Genomic DNA, 25862 nt, shown 5'->3' with positions numbered 1-25862 from the left:
GTGAGGCCCAATTGTCAGGTGCTCATATAGTTCGAGGCATGCTCGAGTAAGTAGGCCCCACAAAGGATCCTTTCACAATAGCCCACTTAAAAGTGTGAGATCAATAGTGGTAGACAGTGGTTTACGCATATAAGAAGCGTTATCAAGCCTCATAAAAGTTATTTTCCTTTGTCAACCGACAAATATTTTCAAGTTCACCAATATTTTTAGGCTGCCCCTGGCATTTAAAAAAAACCAAAATGAAATTGCAGCTCTTGTCCATGTTTCATAGTGGTAGTTGGATTTTGGAACCATGCATTTGTTTTATACGTTATTTATATCAAAGGAGGAATCCACCAAAGTGTGTCTCGGTGTTTTATTCCGTGATTTATTGTGGGGTCAAACTTCTACTTTTGGTATTATGATCATAATGATTTGATTTCCCATTTCAACAGGCTATAACGTTTTATTCAATTGTAGGATCCAACAGAAGAAAAGAAAAAAGAAAAAAGAAAAAGAAAAAGAAAGAAGAAAGAAGAAAGAAGAAAAGAATCCAAAGAAGCATATTAAAACATGCACTAAGATTAACAATTATTCAATTGTAGGAACAGTCATTAAAAAGAGTGTCCACAATGTTGAAGTGGTCTGTCGTATATTTGTTGGAATACTAAATTCTCAGAAGAAAGCATTTGGTAGGTAGTTGAAATAGGTATTCATAGATGCAAGTTGGGGTTTGGGTGAGTCCATTAAACATGGTATAATGTTAAAAACCAAACCCACCCAAGTTTTTTCTAGTTTAATTGGTCCCCAATTAATTCATTTGAAATGGAAGCAAGTTGCATGGTTTGAAGAGGATTTATTTAGCTATTAAACAGAGAGCACTGATTGGCAGCACGCGCGGGCGTGGCACGCCCAGTGCAAAATTTTTATTTTTATTATTTTTTTTTTTTAAGATCAACAGCACGGGCGTGCAATGCACGCCGCGTGCTGTTGATCTTTACCCTTAAACAGAATAACAAAGAAAAAGACCCGGGGGGGGGGGGTGGGGAATTTTTAGTAATAACTACTCGACCGCCAAGCACTTTTTAAGGCCATAATGCAAGATGTCCTGACCACGAGAGGAACCTAGGGAACAAAATTTAGGAAAAAAAATCTTAGGAAATAACTTCAATGAAGACTGATGGAGGACCTTGAGGAAATACCTCAGGGGACAATCTCAACAAGGACCCATAGAAAATACCTTAGGGAATGACCTCAACAAAGATTGCACAAATACCCCCTTGGAAGTTGGAAGAGACTCCAGGGAATAACCTCAATGAAGACTAAGCAAGGACCCAGAGAAAGACTCTAGGAAAGGTACTTCAACAATCCATCAAATTGGCTGACATCAGGACATATTATGGTAAAGTTGAATGGAATCTGGCAAGCAAGATGGTAGAAAAGGCATTATGAGGTAACACCTTTAACTAATTGGTATTTAAAAAAAAAAAAAAAAAAGTTTGAAACTGTTGTTCCACTTGAGCCACCCCAAGAATCGAGCCACGAGCTCGAAGGTTAAGACCAACTCATTATGAGGTATAGAGGGACCGAGCCACATGTTTGACAACTAACACCTAAATACTAGGTTGCAAGATTAACATTAATGAAATACCTCACACAAGAGTGGAGGGCAACTCATAAAGTGTTTTTTGTTTTATTTTTTTGTTGTATATTTTTTGAAGAAGCAACTGAGAAAGTGTTGATAAAATAAATCGAGAAGAAGAAGCAAACCCATTTGAAGAACTTTTATTGATCTCAAAGAAATGATCCCGACACTAAGCAAAAACAAGATTCTTAATGCCCAATCAGTTGGACAAGTTGGCGACGATAATGTGGGGCAACTGATGATACCATAAATAAGCCTATGGCTCAAACTCAAAGCCTTGAGCTCAGCGTCAATTTTAAAGTCCCACATGTTAATACATTTCTTAATACAAGTCTCACACATTAAGAAATGCTTTGTGTCAATATATATTTTTTCTTCATATTTTCATAATATCATCTTATAAATCAACAATTAGATTTGTGAAATTATGTGGGTTCCACACAAGTCAATAGTAGACCTCGTAAATTTAATGATTGATCTATTAAATTTATAAGAGAATATGAGAGAAATATGGTCAAATTATTGACATTAAGCATTTCTCCATATTGCAAAAAAGATGGACAATAGTTAAGTAATAGATGGAAGTGTAAGTGTGTAACACCTCTTTATAAAGAAAAGGAGAACAATCCTAAAAAAATATAAGAGTTTATTCTACACAGAACTCTATATTTATTATATATTTTTTAGAACAGGCCAATAGTTATCTTATTGTCTTACAGGTGACCCGTTATCTAGTTTAGCTTTATGTAGTGTAAATGTTGCCACGTCATTTAAATTTTGAAATAATTTAAATGACACTATATACTTTATTAAATGCAGCCAAATAAAATTTTAGCCATGAAACTGACCATCTCAATTTCACATAAAATTGGAAGGATCGTATTCGTGTCAATCTATGCATCAAAATCCTCTAAAATTTTCAGCTTAGTCCTGTACTCTCCAAATCAATAAATTGGTTCTGGTTATATATATATATAAAAAAAGTTATTGTTTTACATAAACACTCGGAATGGGCCGATCCATGGGGCCTCTGGCCCATTGTCTCATTATCCGCCCATTAGCCCCAATTAAAACTTCGCGCCAAAACCACAAATAAGTCCCGCCATTTTACAAACCTCCAAATCTAATTTCCCACTTTGGCCTCCATCGCGACCTTTCTAGTCTGACAGAAAAGGACTGTAAGGGTTCTCTGATCTCTCAGATTCAAGAAAGAGACATGGCGGACGAGCAAACCCTAGCCTCCGGTAGGCGCCGGAGCCGAGGCGCGGAGTCATCGGCGCGGGCCTCAGCCCTTGAGCGCCTGAAAGCCCTTCGCCAAGGCGGAGGCCGGCGATCCGAGGCCGGCGGAGGGTTCCAGATCAAGATCGAGAACCCGATATATGACACTGTCGGCGAGGATGAGTACGACGCTCTCGTCGCCAAACGCCGGGAGGAGGCACGGGGCTTCATTGTTGACGACGACGGCCTCGGGTACGGCGACGAGGGCGAGGAGGAAGACTGGTCAAAGTCCGGCCTCCCTTTCTCGTCAGAAGAAGAATCCGACGGAGGAGAAGCGCCGGAGAGACCGAAGAAGAAGAAGAAGCAGAAAGAGGCACAGCCCAAGAAACCCTCCGGTTCTTCTTCGCTGTCCGCGGCGGCAGCGATGATGGGAAAGCAGAGGATCTCGTCGATGTTCACTTCGTCGGTGTTCTTAAAAAAGGGCAAGGACGACAAGGCCAAAGGGTTGGTTTCTGATAGCATTGTTGACGATGTGATTGCGGAGTTCGCGCCGGACGAGACCGACAGAGAGAGGCGAAGAAGGGGCCAGGTGGCGGCGGGGTTGGTGTCGGTTTCAAAGAGTTTGGTGCCTACTAGTAGTGTTAAGAGCGAGGGTTTATCTTTTGGGGGAGTTGATTTGGTGGGTAGGAGGGAATTAGCTACAAATGGTGATAATTCAGTGTTGGGCTCGGAGGGAAATTGCGAAGCGGTGGAGGAGAGCGGTTTGACTGAGGAACGGGCAGGTGGGGGAGGATCGGAATCAAAGATGGGTGAGGGACCGATCTCTGAATCAGATGGTTCGGGGACTAAGGAAGGTGTGGTTGAGGAGAAGATGGTGAATGGTGTGGAAATGAAAGCGGATCCGGTGGTGAAGAAAGAGGGTTTTGCATTGAATGCGAAGATTGAGGAAGAGAGGGACCCAGTATTGAGTGCTGCGACTGCCGGATGGCAGGCGGTGAGGAGTGGAGGGAACGGGAGGGTTGGTGGTGTTGCAAAGGAGGTCAGCAATAGTTTTAGTTCTGAAGAGAAGTTGGATTTTGATGTGAACTCGGATGGGTTGCTGCCTTTCTACATTCTTGACGCACATGAGGAGTTTTATGGGGCTAATATGGGCACCCTCTATCTGTTTGGGAAGGTAAGATGTGAATGGTATTGATGCTATGTTATATTTTATTGGAAGCACTTGTATGTGAATTAAGTAATTGGGGTAGTACATTGATTATGGATGACAGAAGAATATGGGTGCTTGATGGTGAACAAATTAAGCGAAACAAATGGCAATGAGTTCTTTTGTTTTGGGTGTTATTTCTTGTAATTTGGTTTTGTTAAATTGGAGCAGTATTAGCATGTTTTATAGTTTGGTGTTTGCTTTATTTTGTTATTTATTGCAAATTGAGATCTCTCTTGTAAGCTTGAATTGTGGCATATTTCACTTTGCCTTAAGATCAACAAAGCCTGCTGTGTTTCTTGAAGAAGATTAAGGAATGTGTTTGTACTTTTTCATTTGGTTCTTTATTTTATGTTTCCTTGATCAGAAAGCTTGAAAAGTTAATACTTTATCCAATCATAGTAGCACTCTAGAGCTTGGTAGTTTACTTTACCTTTTTTCTCCTATTCAAGCATCTTTGTCATGGATGTTCAAGTTATCATTTTGCTGCTTCAGTGTCAGTGTCTTATAAATATGAATAAACTTAGTTGCTTCATAAATATATATATGAAACAATGAACTTGATTATCAATATCTCTTGTTGCTATATAGGTCAAAGCAGGAAGCACATACCACAGTTGCTGTGTAGTTGTCAAGAACATGCAAAGATGCATCTATGCAATTCCAAATGGCTCTTTGTTTCACAGTGAAGAGATGATGACGCTCGAGAAAGATGTTGAAGAATCTCGGATTTCTCCCACGGCTTTTCGTTCAAAGCTGCATGTAAGTTATATTTTTGTAAATATACACTTGTATCTGCAATTTTCCCCCATTTGTTTTTTCATTTATGATTCCTTTTGTTTCCCATGTTTGATACCATAGATGTTTATTATCTATTTATTTTTCATATTTGTAGGATTTGGCTTCAGGATTGAAGAATGAAATTTCAAAGAAGTTGTTAGATGTCAATGTGTCAACTTTTAGCATGGCACCAGTTAAGGTGTGCGGATAGAATCATTCTGATGTTTCTTGAAGTTCACTGTCTAACTTATATATGACAATCTTTGTTGTACCATATTCACATTTCTTTCATGTTCTTTCCACTTTGTTTGATTATTTTGTGTCATACGAACTTGTCATAGAGGAGATATGCATTTGAGCGATCTGACGTACCTCTGGGGGATAATTATGTACTTAAGATCAATTACCCATTCAAGGTATATTACTAAACCTGTGAACCAAAGTAGCAATCTGGTTCATAACATTGAATTGCATGTTCAGATTTTCATGTGCCAACCTCTTATGCATTGATTTTTTTTTTTTTTTTGGTTTATTTTTAATGAAGTTGGAGTTTGGAGATTACTGTTTCATTTTAGAAGGTATTACTGACAAGTCTATTGTCGTAGGACCCGCCCCTTCCAGTGGATTTAAAAGGAGAATCTTTCTGTGCTCTGCTAGGAACTCACTGCAGGTATAAGTATTCAGAGCTGGTCCCTCATATCCAGTATTTCATGTGTATCACTCTGCATGATTTGCTTTCTTTTGCATATTGTTGACAAGTTACCTTGAAGTCCTCTACTACTATTGAATTAAGTTGATCATATTCTATAGGAATTACTTTTGGTAGGCTTCTTTTATTACTATATTTCTCATTAGTCAGTGGACTACTTAAGACTTACTGTACCCAAAAATAGCGAACTGACAATATCACCATATGCAGTGCTTTGGAGCTTTTTCTTGTTAAAAGGAAGATAAAGGGACCTTCCTGGCTATCAATTTCAAAATTTTCTAGCTGCCCAGCTCCTCAACGGGTGAGATTTTAATAGTCTGATGCTTTTTTTGGTTCAAGTTGTTTAACCATGCTTAGGTCGTCTGTGTGTGTGTGTCTGTGTTTTGCTTGTTCTCAGTTTCAGGTCTAACAGCTTGGTTATAAACTTGCACAGGTTAGCTGGTGCAAATTTGAGGTGACTATTGACTCACCAAAAGACATACAAATCTCATCTTCATCAAAGAATGCGCTAGAGATTCCTCCAGTGGTTGTTACAGCAATAAATTTGAAAACTATTATCAACGAAAAGCAGAACCTAAATGAAATTATCTCGGCATCTGTCATTTGCTGTCATAAGGCCAAGGTTTGTTCAAGAGCCTTTGTTGGTAATGCTGATTTGGCACGTCTTGTTACATTATGCAACTTGTATTATGTTTGTAGTTGTCGACCCATTGTATGTATATTCTTGTTTCTTTCAGATAGAGTACAATTATGTATCAACTATGGTTGGTGTTAGTTGATATGCTAATTTGAGTCAGGATTCAATTGCAAAAATTGTCAAATACTATTGACTGCTTGTACTTAATTTCTGGGGATATGGTCTTACACATGATATCAACAAATAACAATCACTTGACATGTCGGGGAGTGGTCAGTATTTTAAGTTTAGCTGAGTGGTATGAATTTTGAAATGAAAAGATACACGAGTATAGATGGTTTTTACCGCAAGACACTCGAGTAATTTTCATGATGCTGTTTTGGAGGAAAAAATTCTGGATTAACTCGATGTCATCAAGTTTCCTGAATGTGTCACTCTTCTATTGTCTACAAAATTTAACCAGAAGTTGAGTTTCAATTATCAATTGTTCTTATACTCAAACTGCTGATTATTATTCCCAAATTTCTAAGTATGTTGGTTCCAATTTTTCTCATATAAGCTGTTGCACTGTGCTAAAATAGTGTACTACTTGCGCTGTTTGACCTTTCAGATTGACACTCCCATGTTGGCCTCAGAGTGGAAGCGACCTGGTATGTTGAGTCATTTTACTGTTGTCCGCAAGCTTGATGGATGTATATTTCCAATGGGATTCAGTAAAGAGGCTGCTGATAGAAACTCTAAGGCTGGATCAAATGTTTTAAGCATTGAAAGCAGGTAAGTTTTGCCTTAATACATTTTCAATCAGTTTGTCTCTGTATCCTCTTAGAAAGTATGGTGTTTTTGCTATTGAAATTATATTGTAGTTCCTGTCATTAAAGTATTTACATCTTTATATTGCAGCGAACGGGCTTTGTTAAATCGTCTGATGATTGAGTTATACAAGTTGGATAGTGATGTTCTTGTTGGACATAATATATCTGGGTTTGACCTGGATGTTCTTCTCCATAGAGCCCAGGTGGGAACTTTTTAGCAATCCTTTTTAACAAAAATATTTAAGCATATCCATAATATATTTCATTGTTTTAGTAATTTTTTTGGCAATTCTTTTTTAAATGAAAAAGATGCATGTTGCATCTTCAAGAACCAAATGAATCCAACCACTAGCCAGATGCAGTTCCTTAAAAGTCAATGTGATACCATTTATCTTAGGCAACATCTCTTTACTGTTCAACTAATAAAAAAAAAAAATCACTTTGCTGTTCAAGTAAAAACAAGAGAATTTACCCGCCAAAGAAAAAAGGAAGATCAAATTATCCAAACTACAATTTTCTGCTGTTGTATGCATCAAATGTGCACATAGGCTTCATTCCCAAAATGTCCATATATCCTAGTTTTATTATCATCTAAAGATTCCCACGTTTGTTTAAAATTCAAATTCTGCCGTTGTGTCCATTAGATGCATACATGATGAGCTTCCATTATCACAAAAATGCTCACATATTTGAATGGCACAGGCTTGCAAAGTTCCAAGCAGCATGTGGTCCAAAATAGGCCGCCTCAAGCGTTCAGTTATGCCTAAGCTTGCAAAAGGAAGCACCATATTTGGGTCTGGAGCAAGTCCAGGGATCATGTCTTGCATTGCTGGCCGGCTCTTATGTGATACATATTTATGTTCCCGTGATCTATTAAAAGAGGTATAGTATTTGTATGCAAAACTATAGCAGGTGGTAATGCTGGTTAAGTTCATATATGCAACTTTTATTCTTCCAGGTCAGTTATTCTTTGACGCAACTGGCAAAGACTCAGCTGAACAAAGACCGGAAGGAGATCACTCCCCGCGATATTTCTAGAATGTTTGAAACTTCAGAATCCCTCATGAAACTTGTAGGTTCTAATTTTTACTTTATTTACTTATTTTGGTTGTTGGGTTTGATTATAAATCAAGATTGAGCATTACTTTTTCCTTGGAAAAAAGCATTAGGAATGGGTAGGTCAAGTCAGAGTTTGGTCATCTTGTGTGGCAGTTGGTCACTGTGTTGCAAACGTGAGGAGATTCATGGTTGTGAAAAATGCTGAATAACTATTATCTGATGAGTTTGATGACTTTGCTGTTCCTGTATTTGTTTTGCTGCACTACAGTACTTTGACAGACCATAATGCTTGGCAGTGATGTTGGCCTTGTCCTTGGGCCCTTGTGGGTGTGTGTGTGTGATTCAATTGCTGGACCCCTTGTTTAATTCAAGCATCTCTTACCATTGCTAAGTGAGATGAGTTTTTTATAATCCAGATAATGGTTCAACATATTAACTTGCCTACTATAATTGGAAAATTATAGCCCCATCGCAGGTCAGGGTGTTATGGTTCTCATAATAATGGATTTTTTCTTCTTCTTCTTATGCATCCAGATTGAATATGGTGAGACAGATGGATGGTTGTCTATGGAACTCATGTTTCATCTGAGTGTTCTGCCCCTCACACGTCAGTTGACTAATATCAGTGGTAATCTCTGGGGAAAAACTCTCCAAGTGAGTACCTACAATATCATTCCTTACACAATTTGAAGATGAAGATTTCCTGATAGTTCAATTTTTTCTACATCTCATATATGCTTTTTCAGGGTGCTAGGGCGCAGAGAGTAGAATATCTTTTATTGCATGCATTCCATGCAAAGAAATATATTGTTCCGGACAAGATGTCATCCCATATGAAGGAAACAAAATTGACGAAACGGAGAACAAATCATGGTGATGAGGACAGAAATGTTGATGAATTGGACATGGATGACACAAATTTGGTTAATGATGCTCCACATAGTGATCATGGAAAAGGGAAAAAGGGTCCTGCCTATGCAGGTGGATTGGTGTTGGAGCCAAAGAAAGGTTTATATGACAAGTATATATTACTTCTGGATTTTAATAGTCTGTATCCTTCTATTATTCAGGTTTGTAACAATCCCAACCCCTGCCCAAAATCTCCCCATCCTTCTGTTTCTCCTTTTAGTATTATTCAACTCTCCTCCAATGCAAAGTGATGGCAATTATTACTGGATATTTTTGTGGTAGTAATGCTTAAGTAATATATTACAGGAATATAATATCTGCTTCACAACAGTTGAAAGATCTCCAGATGGATTAGTTCCCCTCTTACCATCTAGTAAAACGCCAGGAGTTCTACCTGAGGTACAGTCACCTTAGATACAATTAATCCTTGTTTGTTTACTGTTTTTTCAGCATAGTTGAACTTTAATGATGATTCCAGTTCACATGCTTATGTGGCTCTATGCAAGCATGGTCTGGATATCAATACCCATAGGCTGACCTACTATCAATCCTGGGTCCTCGTTGCATAGAGCAAACAAGTGTTTGAACCAACGCCTCCCTCCCTCCCTCCCCCCAGAAGAAAAAAAGACAGAGAAGAAAAGAGCAGAATCCATCTCTATTTGCGCACATGACTGTACTTAGACCGCATTGTCATTTATCTCTCTCATGGTTTTTTCTTTCATGTCTTTATGCACTTATATAGTCTCTAAGATTTAATGGGACTTCAATAATTGCTACTTGCACCTGCGAACAGAAGAGTAAGAGACGTTACTTTTCACCTGTTCTCTAGAACTTCAATGCAGCCTCATTGATATTTGTGGATTGATAATCCTGTTCAATATCTGGCTATGGCATGGTTGCTGGATTTCCTAAAATTATGGACTTCTCTTTTTTGCAGAAATATTCTTGAACAGGTATCATGGTGTTTGATTAGAACTTGCTCAAGTGATCTTTTGAATAAAAAAAATTCTGGTTCATTACTTTAATGCAAGCTATCCAAGCTTACTGTTTGTTTTTACATTAGGCTTCTTAATATGGATTCTCTGTACTGTATTTTTGCTTCCTATTATTATGTAAATAGCAGGTGCCTATTGTTTGTCTTGCACACTCTTTTGTAGTTGCTAAAAAACCTGGTTCAAAGGAGAAGAATGGTGAAGTCATGGATGAAGACCGCATCTGGTCTCAAAGTCCAGCAACTAGACATTCAGCAGCAAGCACTAAAGCTCACTGCAAACAGGTTTGTGTCTTTTCTTTAATTCATAATTTTCCCCTTAAGCACTTCAAGTTTTGACTGTATTTTTCATTCATTCTTTCTTTATATGGTCTGTTGTGTTTGATAATGCAGTATGTATGGATGCCTGGGGTTTTCCAATTCAAGATTTTATGCAAAGCCGCTAGCAGAACTTATAACACTACACGTAAGAGAAATATATATGGCTAATGCTTAAATAGATACAAGTCTTGCTCTTAAGTGACCAGATTCTGTCCTTTATATTGAATGCTTCTGTAAGTACTGAGCCACTCAAATAATTGGTGTGCAGGGAAGGGAGATTCTGCAGAGTACTGTAGATCTTGTTCGGAATAATTTGAACTTAGAGGTCATTTTTTGTATTGAAACTTAGAAGCTGTGATTGTAGTTGTTTAATGTTTATATCTGTTTTTTTCTCAACTAATGGTTAATATTACCTCTTAGAAGATGCATTGTTTTGTATCCTGCAGGTAATTTATGGTGATACAGATTCAATTATGATTTACAGTGGACTGGATGATATTGGAAAAGCAAAAGCAATAGCAGGGAAAGTCATCCAAGAGGTGAGCTTATGTTTTTAAACTTGGTATTAGTAGACGGATATTAGCTTTAGAATCTTTTGGTGCAAAAACTTAAAATTTGAGGCCTACCTGGTGCATTCTCGAGGATATTCAATTCATCAGAATATTACCTTTTCCCCACACTTTGCTATAAACATGATGCAACTGGATAGGACATCCTCAATTGAAGTGTTTCCTTGGGAAATGCCCTTTGTCCAATTGACTTTTATAAGAATTAAAATTTGTATCTTCATATAATACATTTGTGATAAATATCACTTGTTGATACACAAATTGCTTTTGACAACAATGATTTAGACCATCGAAGGGATTGAACGTTGATCTATGATTTTTCTTTGGTCACATTGGTAGATGCTTTGCTTCCAATTTGGCAGTGGGCGCATCATTCGAACTAAATGCATGTTTTGTGACGCTCTGTTAAGATGTGCCATCTCTTTCTCTTTGTATCTAGGTTAACAAGAAGTACAGGTGTTTAGAAATTGATCTTGATGGTTTGTACAAGAGAATGCTGCTTCTGAAGAAAAAGAAATATGCTGCCGTCAAAGTGCAATTCAAGGACGGGGCACCATATGAGGTTATATACAAAGAGAAAAACAAAAGCCCTTTTGGGTTTAGTTATTCCATTATTGGAAACAAGGGCAGTGGATTTACTGGGATTATATTGTTGGTGCAGGTTATTGAACGTAAGGGTCTTGATATGGTTCGTCGTGACTGGAGCTTAATATCAAAGGAGTTGGGAGATTTCTGCCTAAGTCAAATTTTATCGGGAGGGTACATCAAATTCTACTTTCTTTCTTTTTTTTTGTCAATATCGTGGTTTTGATTTGTTCCAAGCTGGCAATAAAAGATAAACAACTGGGTTACTTATTTGTCTTGATCACATATATGCCTCTTATGCTTACAGGTCGTGCGATGATGTTGTTGAATCAATACATAACTCTCTCATGAAGGTGAAGTCATTTTTAATTTTTTTAATTAATGTGACCATCTCTATATGGTAAATAATTTGTGAGGAGGAAGGTAGAGACAATGTTTGCACTTTTTATGATAGTTGAGAGTGGGCTGAGGGTATAACTGCCATTTGACTTCATCATTGAACCCAAAACCTCACACTGCTAGAAAATTTGAAAGATATAATTTAAATTCTTTAATTTGACAGGCCCAGCCCGGTAAGCCTGAGAACGTGTCAATCATTGATTGTACCAAACAGAAGAACTTCACTGACATTTTTTTTGGGACTTCAAAATTGAAACTATCCCTTTGACATTTTGACTCGTGGGTTTGATTGTGGTTGATTTGCGCCAGCCACAGGCATTTGAAGTTATTAAGTGGTTTTGCTCTAGTGAAGTTATTATTAACTCAACTTTTTGAAAGATGGGAACACCACAAATTTTCAATTGGATTGAGCTGACAAGTGTATCATGGTTTAAAGTCACTGTCATTGAGAAATTACTCTGCATATTAAACAGGTACAAGAAGATATGAGGAATGGACAAGTATCACTTGAGAAATACATTATCACAAAGACATTGACTAAACCCCCTGAAGCTTACCCCGACGCCAAAAACCAACCACATGTTCAAGTGAGTTCAGCCCCATATTCCACATTTAATGCGTTCTTCCCATCTCATATGTTGCATAAATATCTTTTCTGCTGACCCTTCTAGGTGGCACAACGATTGAAGCAAAGTGGTTACTCTGCTGGTTGCAATGTTGGTGATACGATTCCTTACATAATATGCTGTGAGCAGGTTTGATGCACACTGGTTTTTTTTTGGTGGTTGAATTAGCATTAGCTGACCCCTGAACATATGGTTATCTTGCATTTTGGATGTCATGTTTCTATAATTTTTCGTTTTCTCTTTTCTCTATTTTTTTTTTATTTTTTTTTATTTTTATGGACAGGGGACTAGTTCAGGTAATTCAACAGGGATTGCTCAGCGTGCTAGGCATCCTGATGAACTGAAAAGAGAAGATGGGAAATGGATGATTGATATTGATTACTACTTGTCACAGCAGGTTCTGTTTTGTTTTAATTTTGCAGATTTTCAATTAAATTATCAAACAAATGTAGTCATTTGTTACTACCATTCTACGGCTTGATTGAAGGCTTGATTTTTACCATGCAGATTCATCCTGTGGTATCACGTCTTTGTGCGTCAATTCAAGGTACAAGTCCAGAGCGCTTGGCTGATTGCTTAGGGCTCGACTCATCTAAGGTAAACTATTCCTCCTTACCAGCCTGACATCCAGTGGCCAATTTTTTTGTCTTGATTGTATTTCTGACACCATAAACTATGGTTTCCTTTAGTTCCGAAATAGATCAAGCGAAGCTGTCAACAAGGATCCTTCCAGCTCACTCACTATAGATGATGAGGAGAGGTGTGTCTATATGTGCCATTATTACACATGAGTTTGTGTACCTTCCAATGTCTATATTTCTTTCAAGCTTGTGCTCGTCACTTTGCCCAACACATTGAGATTTATATGAATATTGCGGATATGGTATTTAGAGAACATGCATTACATTTTTCCCAACTCTGTCATCCTTTTTTTTTTTTTTTTTTTCTGGTTTCTAATTATTCCCAATTTCAAATTTAAATTTTTGTCTCCCTGATCTTTTTATGGTATTTGTCCAATTTGTAGATTAGGTTTCATTATCGATTGGTTTTTAATTAAAAATAATAACGGGTCGATGCTTTTGATTAATTGAAATGCAGATATAGGGGCTGCGAGCCTTTGATCTTGTCATGTCCCAGCTGCTCTGGTACTTTTGACTGTCCCGCTATCTTCAGTTCCATTTGTATGTCAATCAGTGAGAAGCCAACAAAGCCAGAAGCAGAGGAATCTACCTGCAATTTTTGGCAAAGATTGCGTTGTCCCAAATGCCCAGAAGAAGGCACATTGGGTAAAATATCTCCAGCAATGATCGCCAACCAGGTATTAGCATGATATGTAGAATTCTTAGACCTTAAAATCCGTCAGTCTTATATCTGGCAAAGCTGTGGACTACCTGATTTTAGTCTTAACCCTGGAGTGCGGGAGGTCCTCTTTATTGGTGATAGATATAATCGTCACTTATTAGATATATAAATACAATCGTCTAACCTTACACTGAATGGGAACCTATGATATGGTTTTGTAAGTTGGATACAAGATTTTCATGGAATATTTACTGTGAATATGTGCTTGACTGTCAGGTCAAAAGGCAAGCAGAGGGGTTCATATCAAAGTACTATAAAGGCTTAATGACGGTAATCTCCTGCTAGATGATCACATTGGACTACCGTAATAGTGACAATTTTCTTTAGGGGTACTGAGTAAGTTGGTTATTTTTTTGCTTGCAGTGCGATGATGAAACTTGCAAATACACCACGCGCAGTCTCAACCTCCGGCTCGTTGGTGATTCTGAGAGAGGAACTGTCTGTCCAAACTATCCTCGCTGTAATGGGCGTCTTGTTCGAAAGGTTTACATCTCAAACTTCTTGAACGATGTTGGCTTTTTTTTTTTTTTTGGTCTTATAATTACTATTTCCCGTGCATATTTTGTTATGGCCTAAATAATGTAAACCTTCGCATGCCTGAAGTTGCCCTGGCCAATAACGAAGATAATAACCTTTTTTTTTCTCTTTTGAGATGGTCTGAATTACACCCTTACCAATTTACTGTATTTTTTTTTTTTTTTGGGTGTGGAATGTACCTTAACTAGTACACGGAAGCAGATTTGTACAAGCAGCTCGCTTACTTCTGCTATGTATTGGATACCGTACGCTGCACAGAAAAGGTTTGTTTCCTTTGCTTCATTTTGCTATCTTTAGTTTTCATCATTTGGCTATTCGCTATTCATACGTCAAGTCGTCTGTTGCAGGTGGAGGGTAGCAATAGACTTCCGTTTGAGAAAGAGTTAGCCAAGATTCGTCCCATGGTCAATTTGGCCTCATCAACGGTTCAAAGCATACGGGATCGTTGTGCCTATGGGTGGGTACAACTGCAGGATCTTATCATCACAGTTTGAAGTTTGCTAAATGATGCAGATCTTGGGGTATTTATGTCGGTGTAGATTGTTGTTTTACCTTCTGCTCTGTATATATTGTATATACATTTATACAGTATACAGCCTGGAATGAGAGCGAGAGAGCTTGTAATGAATCTCGGCAAGTTTCGGTGTATTAAAATTTATTTTTGTACGAACACAGATTTAGTTGAAGTGGGACTGAGAGTAGACTGGTTGGCTCAAGCTATTAATCCTCTTTGCATTCTTGTGGTTTAGTGCGAAATCGAACGGATCAACTATTTGTAGATATATGATAAGTGCAGTTAACGCTTTTGTTCATGTTTTGTCTAATATTTTATAACCGTGTCATGATCAACCAATCAACAACTGGCATGTGTTCTTTGTCTTAATATTAGTAGAATTTATTGGGCTTAATTTGAGCCACCTCTATAGACTATGGCTCTGGCCTGTCGAGGTGGATGAACTACTTCCAAAGTCTCATTTTACTAAAATGAGTGGTTCAATTTTTATTTTTTATTAAATAGTATTAACGAGGCATATGAGCTGCATAGCCATTGCTGATTGGTTTAAATATTAGATGAAACATGAAGAGAAATGCCAACTTATCAAATGTCCACAAGTATCATCTGCGATAGTTTTGATTTTGAATAGTATTTTATTTCACATTAAACCACATGTACTAAAAAAATAATAAACGTCTAGGATTCCAGCCTTGCTTAGTTGCTTTTGGATTGCATGCTTCAGAATTCATATGCCAATAATATGATAGAATGTTGGGTTTAACGTGATTAAAGTCCACCAATCAAATTCCTATAAAATCATACCTTGAAAATATGCTAGCAATTTATTTTTCCTTTTAGTGCTGCATTTACTTGCCCTATTCTAAATGATTGTTTAAACTTCAAGTGCTAAGTAACGTACAATCAGCACAGCAATTGTAGACGAGAATTTGGATGAGGTTGATAGAAAGAAGCCAACAATTATTTTATTAACTAACAAAAGAAACAAATTATTGTTTCTAAATCCAATTTACATATTGATAAAAAAAAATTAAAAAAAAAATGTGTTGTGCTGGCTATTGGAAGCTCCAAGTTTATTGGAATAATTATTTGCCAGGCAATTGAGCCCTGCTTCATGCAATTCATCTTACGATCCTTACTGCAACTCCCCAACAGGTGCCTCGTTGAGCCACAGGAAATGAATGAAGTCATACAATTTTGCACTTACACTCACCTGCTTACCATTTAAGACAGTCAAAAGTTGCAATCGTTTTTCTTAACAGTAGAAAATAGAAAGATGAAAAAAATTTGTGCTAAATGATATATAATTATTATATGTAGTACCTTGTACGGTGTTGGGTTCAGTCTCCTCATGTGGTCGGGGCGCATTTGCTCCAGTTGTTTGATGCAACGTTGCCTAATGTCCTTCAGAGGTGGTAAATCTTCTCTGGCTTTATCTTCAAGAAATAAAACTTGAGTTTACACATTTGTTCGGATACTAAACAAAATCAACAATCAGTCACAAGCTGCATCCGATGAAATGCTAATGACCCCTTCTTTGAAACAATATGCAAGTCATTAATATACACTATAAACCTAATTTTTGGTTAAGTATTGATGATTTCAAACATTAATTGAACAAGCTGTAGTTTTTAAAAGGCTGGATAGTGCAGAAGATCATGGTGTCAACCAAAACACTAGAAAACCTTCCCACCTGCACACAATATGGATTAAACATAGGATAACAATGCTCAAAACTATTTGCTCAATAGTGTTTCTCAGACTGCCACATATTCCTAAGTACCCACCTGAGCTTCCAGGCCAGTAACACTTAAGAAGCTCCACAATACGCTGCGGCACCACATATGCTCTCTTAGATTCATTGAAAGGGTGACGACACAGGATTCTTTCTCCAACCTGCATGTTTGAAATAGACTAACATGAAACCTTTCTGTTTACACAATTTAACATAGAGTGAACTGTGAACTCTTATATAAAATCGAGAAGGCAAGCAACAAAAGGGTACACAGGAAAACAAATTGCAATTAGGATATATATTAGTCAATGGCTTGGTGACTATGACCATCCAACCCCAACTCAAAAAACCCCCAATCCAAATTATTTGGAAATGGCTACATGTAAATCACGTATAAGCTCATGTATTGAAGTACATCTTTAAAATGATTCGTGACCACATGATGTGACCAAGCCTTTTACAGCAAGTATCAACCTCCTGCAACCCTCCTTTGTTCGAGTTTGGGACTGGCTGTCTAAAAATTAAGATGCTCAACATGACACTGGTTGAGTCTGGATTAAGTTTTACTTTAACTGACCAATTTCAAAAGGGGAAAATCAGTAAGAATCTATCAACTCAAATTTCAAGATGAGACAGCCACAGAACATGGTCATTATTCTATGCCCTGGTCCCTTGTATGTACCAGCTCTTTCATTTGGTTGTTGAAGTGTGGTTCTTCTAAGTACGTGTAGATCTCTTGAACTGCTTGCCTCTCAAGTCTACCATTTTGGTCTTTCAATAACAACGGAGAGAAAGCGTAAATCACATTTACGCTATCACTCCAAAAAAACTAGTCAAGTTACAATTCAAGTTTTCCAGAATCACTAATAAAGCACAATCTTACCCAGTAAGGAGCCAATGTGTGACTTAGCACCCATAAGCTCATTTATAATCCACCAATTCCATGTGGACAATCATTTGCCCAATGTGGGACTAAATTTTTGGGGTGCCAGACTTTGCCACCCCCGTGTACTATAACAACACTACCAATTTGTCATATGTTGTTGAAGAGAGACGGATATCAGAATTTGCTTCATAAACCTGAAGTAGGGTGTGCTAGTTGAAAATTTTCTTTTCAATCTTTTTTTTTTTTTTTTTCCAACTTGTATGGAAGCCCAGAATAGGGTAGAATACTAGAAATCCTAGATATAAGTAAACAATTGATACATCTACACCAACACTAAAACTTCATAAAGGAAAGTGCAGCCAGATGCAGTATTCCTCATAAGAAGTTCAAAATTATTTATATTTGGTTAAAGCATTTGCATCACAAAATATGCTTCAGGGTGCTCTTTAGCCAGCCCTATTGGAAGGGAGAACAAAGAAAATAAAACATTGAATTAGTTCCTCTAGACAACACTAGAGCATGTGGTTTAGAATGTATTTTATTTTTACACCAAATAAAAAAATTAAATTATGTGTTTGAAAAGGGAAATGAAAAAAGAGGCCTCTGCTCTTGTACTCAATCTGTTAGTCCTCAACACCCAATACAGGCCAAATCCACAAGTTGACATTGTGATTAAAATGTATTCACAGCTTGAATATTCCTAGCTACAGTTCATGAGTCATGAAAGAAGGATGGATGCATATGGATGCAAAAGACAACATATGTATACCAAGAAGGTTTGGAATGTACGTGGTGCAATTAATAATAGCACCAAGAGAAGAAAGAGAGATAGGGGGAAGGGGGAGGAAGTTATAATGGGAAGACCAAGTTGACAAGATACCTTTGGGGGTGGTTCGTTTTCCCCCGTCATTATGTCTACTAACGGATAACCTTCTTTCCCGTACAACCTGTAACACCGTTTTTTACATGGAATAGACACCTACAACCAAATAAATGAAAAACATTAGGGGATGAACAAAAAAATGTTAACTTGAGATTTATTGACAGCATGATCAAACCTTTGAAACATCTTCAGAAAGTTTGATGCGTGGCTGATTATTTATCTCAACAAGCTTGAAAACGCAACCTAAAGCAGCTTGAGCATAGCATGTAACCAGATAGGTTCCAATTCCAAATGCATCAACCTCATGACCCTGGCCAGGGAAAAGCAAATCCAATTAAGAAATTGATATAAATTGAATCTAGGTACCATACAGCAATTTATAAAAGACATAGGGCGCACAAGCTTTTGACAAGATATATTATTCCTTCTATTTTTTTTTATATATTTTTATATGTAATCAAGACATTATAAAAAGCATAAGGCGCCTCCAGGTACACAGAGTATACAAGACCAATCAAAAAGAACAAGAAACACATAAAAACTAATCAAAGGAGAAACAAAAGCAGCTGTCCAAAGATATATGGTGTTGAACAATAAAGACTTAATCTCCTCTAAAGTCCTCTTACGGTCTTCAAAACTTTTATCTTTCCTTTTCCACCAAACTTATATTATTCCTTCTATTTATAAGAAAGAAATAGAGAATAGGACATAGATAGAAGAAGAAACATGAGGGCGAGATAGAAAGAAGTAAAATCTGAGAGCAACAAAAGATAGGTTTGAAAGAATATCCGGAGATAGAATGAGATATAAGAAGAAAGATACAACACACAAGTTGAACATGTGACATTCACTTGAGAAGGATCAAATCATTGAAGTGATTTTGTTTAACAAAAGATTACCTGTTTGTTCAAGGCATCTAAAGTTTCCTCATTGAGGTCATTACTAGCTGTGATACCCATCTTCCCAAAACCAAGCACTCCAAATTCCTTCTCGATGGCATAAAAGAACTTCCGGGCCTCACAAGACAAATATGCCAGGTCACCGGAGTCCAGTCTAATCCCTCCTGCTTTGTACCTGCTCAGCACATCATCTAAACTCAGTACTGGAAATAGAAATATAGCATTATTTACAAGGATCAAATAATTGAAGTGAAGAGTCTTTAAGATGCTTTGTACACAAGTCACTAAAACCCCAAAACAATATGACTTATCAATGGTAAAAGAATAGAGGGCTTATATGACTACGGAAAACCTACTGTCTTCATCTCTCTCTTTCCTTAGTCTTCTCTTTTTCCTCTTCCCCTCCCCCTGTGCCCAAAAGAAAAACACTGATTTTGTTCGGTTTTACCCCTAATCATAACATGATTTAGTTTCTATTTTAAATTGTTTAGTGCTTGAAAGGATTAGTAACTTAGATAATACTCATTATTGTACTCATTATTTAACAATAGTTATACTGCATTTAATTGTTTAGTACTTGCACAACACTCCAAGCATTTGCCTAATGGGCTAAATATATTGCTATTTTAATTTTTTTAACTTTTTTTTTTTTTTTAATAAGTTGCTATTTTAATTTTTTTAACTTTTCCAATTACATGTTATGAATCTTGTTCTTAGAAGTTATTAAACATGAAAAATGTGCACTTTACTTCAATCAGCACATTGTTGCACTGCACCTAGGCTCTAGGAGTCTTTGTGCTTAAGTGCACCTAGTGCTTTCTACGAAAGTGCTACATATCCGTCCATCAAGTCGACATTATTTACAATCTTTTACACAGTTGTCATCACCATCATCATTGTTATTGTTCTCATTGCTATATAGGTGCCTTGTGGAACTAGCAAAACCTATATTGTTTCGTGGTTCCAGTCCAGCACCCAATTTGCATAATCCTAAAAATATGAAAAACGTTACTGCCCAACTAAAAAAGGGATAGATGGAATGCCAATTGAAAAATGAAAGATATTATGTCCATTGCTCATGCCCACAGCAAGAGATTTGGTCTTATCATGAAGTATGTGGATAGACATAAAAATCTTTCAGACGTACCCCAAATCACTAAGTGCTAGAGCGACCGCACAAAAGTTTGGGATTCCACTCCTCATAACCTGTACAACAAATGTCAGTGATGCTACCGAAGAATGTCATTATTAACAATTATATACAAGTTGTACATAAATGAAGTATAGCTGATAATAAAAGAGTGCAGACTGTAATATTGTTAAAATCTCTAGACATGACGAACAAAAGAACATATAGGACATATTCACCTGTATAACTATCCACAAAGAAAAGTACCACCATTAACTACATGAATTGAGTACTTGCATTTTACACCATTGACTTTCAGTGATCTTTTTTTTTGGAATAAGAAGTTTGAATTCAAAAGAAACTTAATTATTAACGAAAGAATAGTAATCAATGTTTGATTTGGTGCACCATTAAGTTTGTCACATCACAGTCAACAGAATAGCATATAGGACACAAACATTTCGAGATCACCTTCAAAAACCAAGATAGCTAAACAACAAAAATACAAAAGAATACCAAGTTTTAAAGCTATTTTTGTTTTTAGCTCTTAAAGCTAAACGTAACATAGTCCAGACTTTGAGAGAGAGAGAGAGAGAGTTTAGAGTTTGAAGGTCGACCATCATCTGCAGATCATAACCCTTTAAAAGCACATGCCAAACATGATGAGAAAACAAACCAGATCTTAACAAAAAAAACTGATATTAGTTTATAAACAGAAAGTTAAGATAAAAAGGTCTCATCCTCAATATTTAAACATCTTTAGGAAATTGCAAAATTTTCACTTACATCATACGTGTCTACCAGAGCTAAGAAGTTATTAGGGAATGCCAAGGCATATGATGAGAAGGCTGCTAGCTCACTTTGATTGGTCTCACCAAATGTGCCACGTAATGAATTTGACCACTGCAAAGGATGCATGGATTTTGTTGTTAACATAATTTAATGAATTAATAAAGGCAAAAAAAAAAAAAACCTTGATAGTAATATAAGTTGGTATAAAATTCATGCATTTCAAATAACATCTAAAGAAGCTGATGGATATATATTCTTCTGATGAGTAAAGAGAAAAGGATAAAAACAAAATAAAAAAGGCCAAAACTTATACAATATAAAGCCAACAAATCATTCAGTTCCAACTCATTGGGTTTGGCTGCATCATTGCCACACAGTTCTATCAAGGGCCACATTCACTAATTAACCATAGCTTGCCAGCATTTTCTCAGGACCTCAACAGCTCAACTAATGCTCTTTCCCACCTTCCACTTGTCCATATACTGCCTCTTCACTTAATTCTATTTGACCCAAATGGTATGTATTGAAAAGTAATTGAATATTCCCAAGTTCAATGCATGGCAAGTAATAACTTAGGTGGTTCCCAACAGTGGTACAATGACATAGATTTCTCTAACTATTCATGAAAATTACATTGGCACGCATTCATAAACCATATACTTTTTCTTTTTCTTTTTTTCAGAAAAAAAAAAAAAAGAAAAAAAAATGATAAGAAGAAGAAGAAGAATTAGAGGGCCTAAAAACAATACCTGAATTTTGCTTAACCATGTCTGAACTAGACTAACAAAATCCTCACAGATACTTGATCCATCACTGCTATGAAGTGATTTATCTATTATCTCATCAGGGCTCTGCAAATTACAGAAAAATCACATAAAGAAAAGTTCACGCCAGAAGGTAGACGCAAATCTACGGCAAAGTAAACATAATTCGCAGACTACAAATAATGAACTTTATGTTCATTAAACTTGCTCTTAGCAAATGCCACACAAAGATGTAATGTAATCCTCTGCAAGAAATACAAACCATAAAAGAGCTAACGAAGGCATGGGAATGTGTTCCACGAAGTGGTATTCCAAATAACTTCCCAGCCGCAACATTGCTGCCAATACAACACAGAAACAAAGAAAATCATAACAAACATCAGCTTGGATCAACATCAAAAGCACTCAAGAAACATAAGGAGAATGAAATCTAGTGATCTCCAAACAGACCAAAAAGAAGAGAGTTACATATCTGCTTTTCTCCAATCTAGGCAGTTATGATTGAATGTTTGAATAAAATACATAATTTTTCTTTTTATAAGTATTCGAGATATCATTAAAAGTGTAAGGGAAGTATACAAGAAAAAACATCTAGTTAGAAGAAGAAAAAAATACATAAAATTAACACTGCTAAGTCAAAGAACACTGCCCATTCAGCAGAAGACTACCCTTATCCGTTAGTCCACTCTTAAGAATTTTAATATATTAGGTATTAGCAAATTTATCACAACATTTTACTTGTGAGTTTACAGTGTTATGTGTGCATGAGTTATCTGCCAGTGCCTTCTTGTTTTCCATTCTTCCAATTACTTTTGAAATGAAATATCATATCTTTTCTGCATGAGACAAATCCTGCTAAGCAATGAAACACTTGGCCAAAAGTTCAACTGACTTTTTTAGCTTTTGCTTGGAAATAAACCATGCAGGCTGAATACTGCATGGATGCGCTAATCACAGGATCTTCAATTAAATTTAATTGAACATTTCACTCCAAAGCATCGCTGTTTCAGCCAACCACAATATACCCAGTGACACGAACCATATATATTTAAGTCAGGAAGAGAAGGAATTCACATTTCCCTTAATGGGTTCTAAGAACCACATAACTGCAAGCATAGGTAAACCAAAAGGTTGTCCTGTCTTTATAATCAGATAGTTTTCAATAATTATATCAAATATTTTTAATGATGACGGACTAAAACACTCCTTTAGAATATACTAAAAAATAATGGTGCTTGAGACATGCATTTATAACCAAATTTATTCTCCAAGATTTTAGGACTCGATTTAGGATGTAGAAGTGCTATGTGAATGAAACTTAGCATAGACAAGCAAAGCTAAAAAACTGCATCATTAACATATAATTTCGAAGGTTATAATATAAAAGAAACATATATCAATGAAACATTGCAGTTGAAAACTCAACAAGTGATAATTTCAACTCATACTACCTTGTTGCATCAAACCCCCCAATATAGCAGTACTTTGATGCCCCTATTCCACCATCAGGTCCCTACATATAAAATGAAGACATCCTTCTCATGAAAATAAACATAGATGAACACTTCAACATAAAGAAAAACAAATGAGCAACCTGAGCACGTCGAAGCCCAAACTCAAGAAGCATTTTAGATTTTCCAGCAACAAATCGATGCCTTGCAGCATTGGTAGCTACTAATGATGCATAATTGATAAGATTCACAAATGGAGTTTCCAGCAATTGAACCAACTGAAACAGCCATATTTGCAAGATATTATGTAAAATGTAGTCTTGAAAACAAAGCAACATTGAAACATGGCATTCTTTTTAGAAGGAAATTAACAAAATGAGGAAAAAAACCAGTTAGATGGTACTCACAGCAATCGGCCCTTCAATTCTTAGCAAGGGTACCTTTGGGAAAACAACTGATCCCTCTGAAACAGAATACACTTCAACATCAGAACAGTCGATGCCTCTAAGATAGTTGTAGAATTCCTCCTATAGTTTATCAACAAAAATGGATCAGTCAACCAATTATTTTGTGGGTATGATTCACAGACTAAATAAAGAGAACCACAATATTCAAAAAAGCATTTTGAAACTACTGCCAGAAAGAAAATGAGTTTGAATCTTCACTTTGAGTTCTTTTCTTATCACTCTGGCAATTCACCTAATTCCATATTATTCCTTACGAGAAAAAACAAAGTAATAAAATGAGTTGCAAAGATGAAGAACATAAACAGTTGGAAAGCTGAAACAGTGCATGGTAAAGTTCCTCCTGGCCATCACTTAATTTCCTCAACTAACAGGTTTAAGTCCAAAGCACTGACAGAGCATTACAACCCCAAATCGCATCACAAAACTACCCTAGCCTAGTAAAAAAATCCAATAAAGATTAGGCAGAAACTTTTAGCACAACGAGGACAGTTATTCCTTCTCGCATATGATTATGGGAGAACATTAACAAACATTTATGTTGTTTACACGCAAATTCATGTAAAACCCTGGTAATATCACATGCGTGTTAATTTTTTATGTGCAATAATTGTTGTTCTCATTATTGAAAGAGCCATATGGCTACCTTTCCAGCACTAAAGATCAGAATGTTATTACTACCAATGAAGTCAATAATTCTGTTTACCTCACATGAAGAAGGCAAGGATTCACGGACAAAAGAGATCTCCTCCTCTGTGAACTTGAAATTAGCAATGAATCTTATGCACTCTTCTAAGCCAGCAAAGATTGTATATTCACCACCAAAGGGGTTCTTCCGAAAATATAAATCAAACCTGCAGCAAATTATAAAGATGAGACAAATTGAAACTTCTTAAACAAGTAGACAGCACATTCGACCTCTTAAAAGAAGCAACACTATATGGAAGCAATAAAATTAGCAGCTTAGGGACCAAGCATATGACATGGTACATGTCTTTTTATTACCCATAATTAACCGAATTAGATGCTATAGTTGACTTACAAATCAATCCGGAATTAAACATGTCTTTTTATAACCCAGAAAGATGAACTCCTTTATTACATACTTTCAAAACAACTCATTTCCAACTGGTGTAACATAAAATGGACTTTGATGAAAAAGAAACCATCAGAGGACCGCAATCTGCTGAGGCTTTTCAACATAAGAGTGGAAAACTCGACCAGCTACACAACAAGGCATAGCTGAGCCAAACATAACATTTGCAACCATAACCATTCATAAGCAGGCCAAAATCATTGGGTACCTTGAAGTTCCTAATTATTTTGAAAGTAATACAAGGAGAATCAACGCATGGTTAACAAAGTGATGGGTTTAGTACTAATGGAACAGAGGTTAGGAGATACTTAAACTCTCTTCCACAAGCAACAAAACTGAATAGAATTCAACCAACAACAAAACAAACATATTGACAACCTTTTTTAATAGCACGACAATTCCTATGAATTTTCCCCGGAACCAAACAGAGCATTATAGGAAAAACGAAAACAAAAACTCACACAGCTCGTTCGTGGTGTTTGCCGGCTTTCCAGTATGCGTAAGCCATAGTGAACTGGTAGAGATCCGTGAGCAGAGGCGTGACCATCGGGTTGGTTGGCCCGTCCAGGACCTTGCCCCGACCTGACTGCTCCCCGTTCGGACCGTTCTCTTTCGCCTCCATTTCCTTTTTCGAATTCCTAGGGTTTGGTTGTTGCTCTTGTTGTTGTTTGTTGTTATTCTTGTTCTTGTTGTTGTTGTTGTATGCGATTATATATATATATATATACGTGCTCGGACTGTAAAAGCGAGCGAAAGGGTCACGAAGACAAGAAGCACGGAACGGAACAGAGAGGCTCGTGTATTCGGGGTTCAGTTCACGGAGAGACTACTTTGAACGGACCAGACCGTAAACGACGTTTTCTCTCTACGATTTTTTTTGTTTTTTTTTTGAAGTGCTTTCTAC

At 36.8% G+C, this 25862-nt stretch overlaps 2 protein-coding genes across 2 annotated transcripts; one reads left to right on the top strand and one right to left on the bottom strand.

Moving 5' to 3' along the window:
* Positions 1-2753: 2753 nt before the first annotated feature.
* On the top strand, positions 2754-15157 carry LOC132187596 (DNA polymerase alpha catalytic subunit). Its single transcript, XM_059601953.1, has 31 exons — positions 2754-4016; positions 4641-4811; positions 4945-5028; positions 5171-5245; positions 5435-5499; positions 5749-5839; positions 5972-6160; positions 6786-6949; positions 7076-7190; positions 7690-7869; positions 7946-8059; positions 8581-8700; positions 8793-9116; positions 9262-9354; positions 10113-10231; positions 10340-10412; positions 10536-10592; positions 10714-10806; positions 11276-11398; positions 11498-11595; positions 11729-11774; positions 12294-12407; positions 12492-12575; positions 12730-12843; positions 12954-13043; positions 13136-13206; positions 13545-13764; positions 14025-14078; positions 14172-14291; positions 14534-14608; positions 14693-15157. Exons 1-31 carry the CDS (start codon positions 2841-2843, stop codon positions 14837-14839), a joined length of 4659 nt encoding a protein of 1552 aa, XP_059457936.1. The 5' UTR covers positions 2754-2840; the 3' UTR covers positions 14840-15157.
* A 641-nt stretch (positions 15158-15798) lies between these two features.
* On the bottom strand, positions 15799-25829 carry LOC132187523 (nicotinate phosphoribosyltransferase 1-like). Its single transcript, XM_059601862.1, has 15 exons — positions 25420-25829; positions 24569-24716; positions 23806-23925; positions 23542-23676; positions 23399-23460; positions 22210-22285; positions 21933-22034; positions 21178-21294; positions 20410-20468; positions 19263-19437; positions 18539-18673; positions 18361-18459; positions 16647-16755; positions 16183-16295; positions 15799-16072 (listed from the first exon to the last, which is right to left on the bottom strand). The coding sequence occupies exons 1-15, from the start codon at positions 25578-25580 to the stop codon at positions 15995-15997; spliced, it is 1689 nt and encodes a 562-aa protein (XP_059457845.1). The 5' UTR covers positions 25581-25829; the 3' UTR covers positions 15799-15994.
* Between the last annotated feature and the right edge of the window lie 33 nt (positions 25830-25862).

Source organism: Corylus avellana, chromosome ca7, assembly GCF_901000735.1.
Source record: "Corylus avellana chromosome ca7, CavTom2PMs-1.0".
Taxonomy (NCBI): Eukaryota; Viridiplantae; Streptophyta; class Magnoliopsida; order Fagales; family Betulaceae; genus Corylus; species Corylus avellana.
Note: the sequence above shows the minus strand (reverse complement) of the source record. Positions and strands in the feature narration are given on the sequence as shown.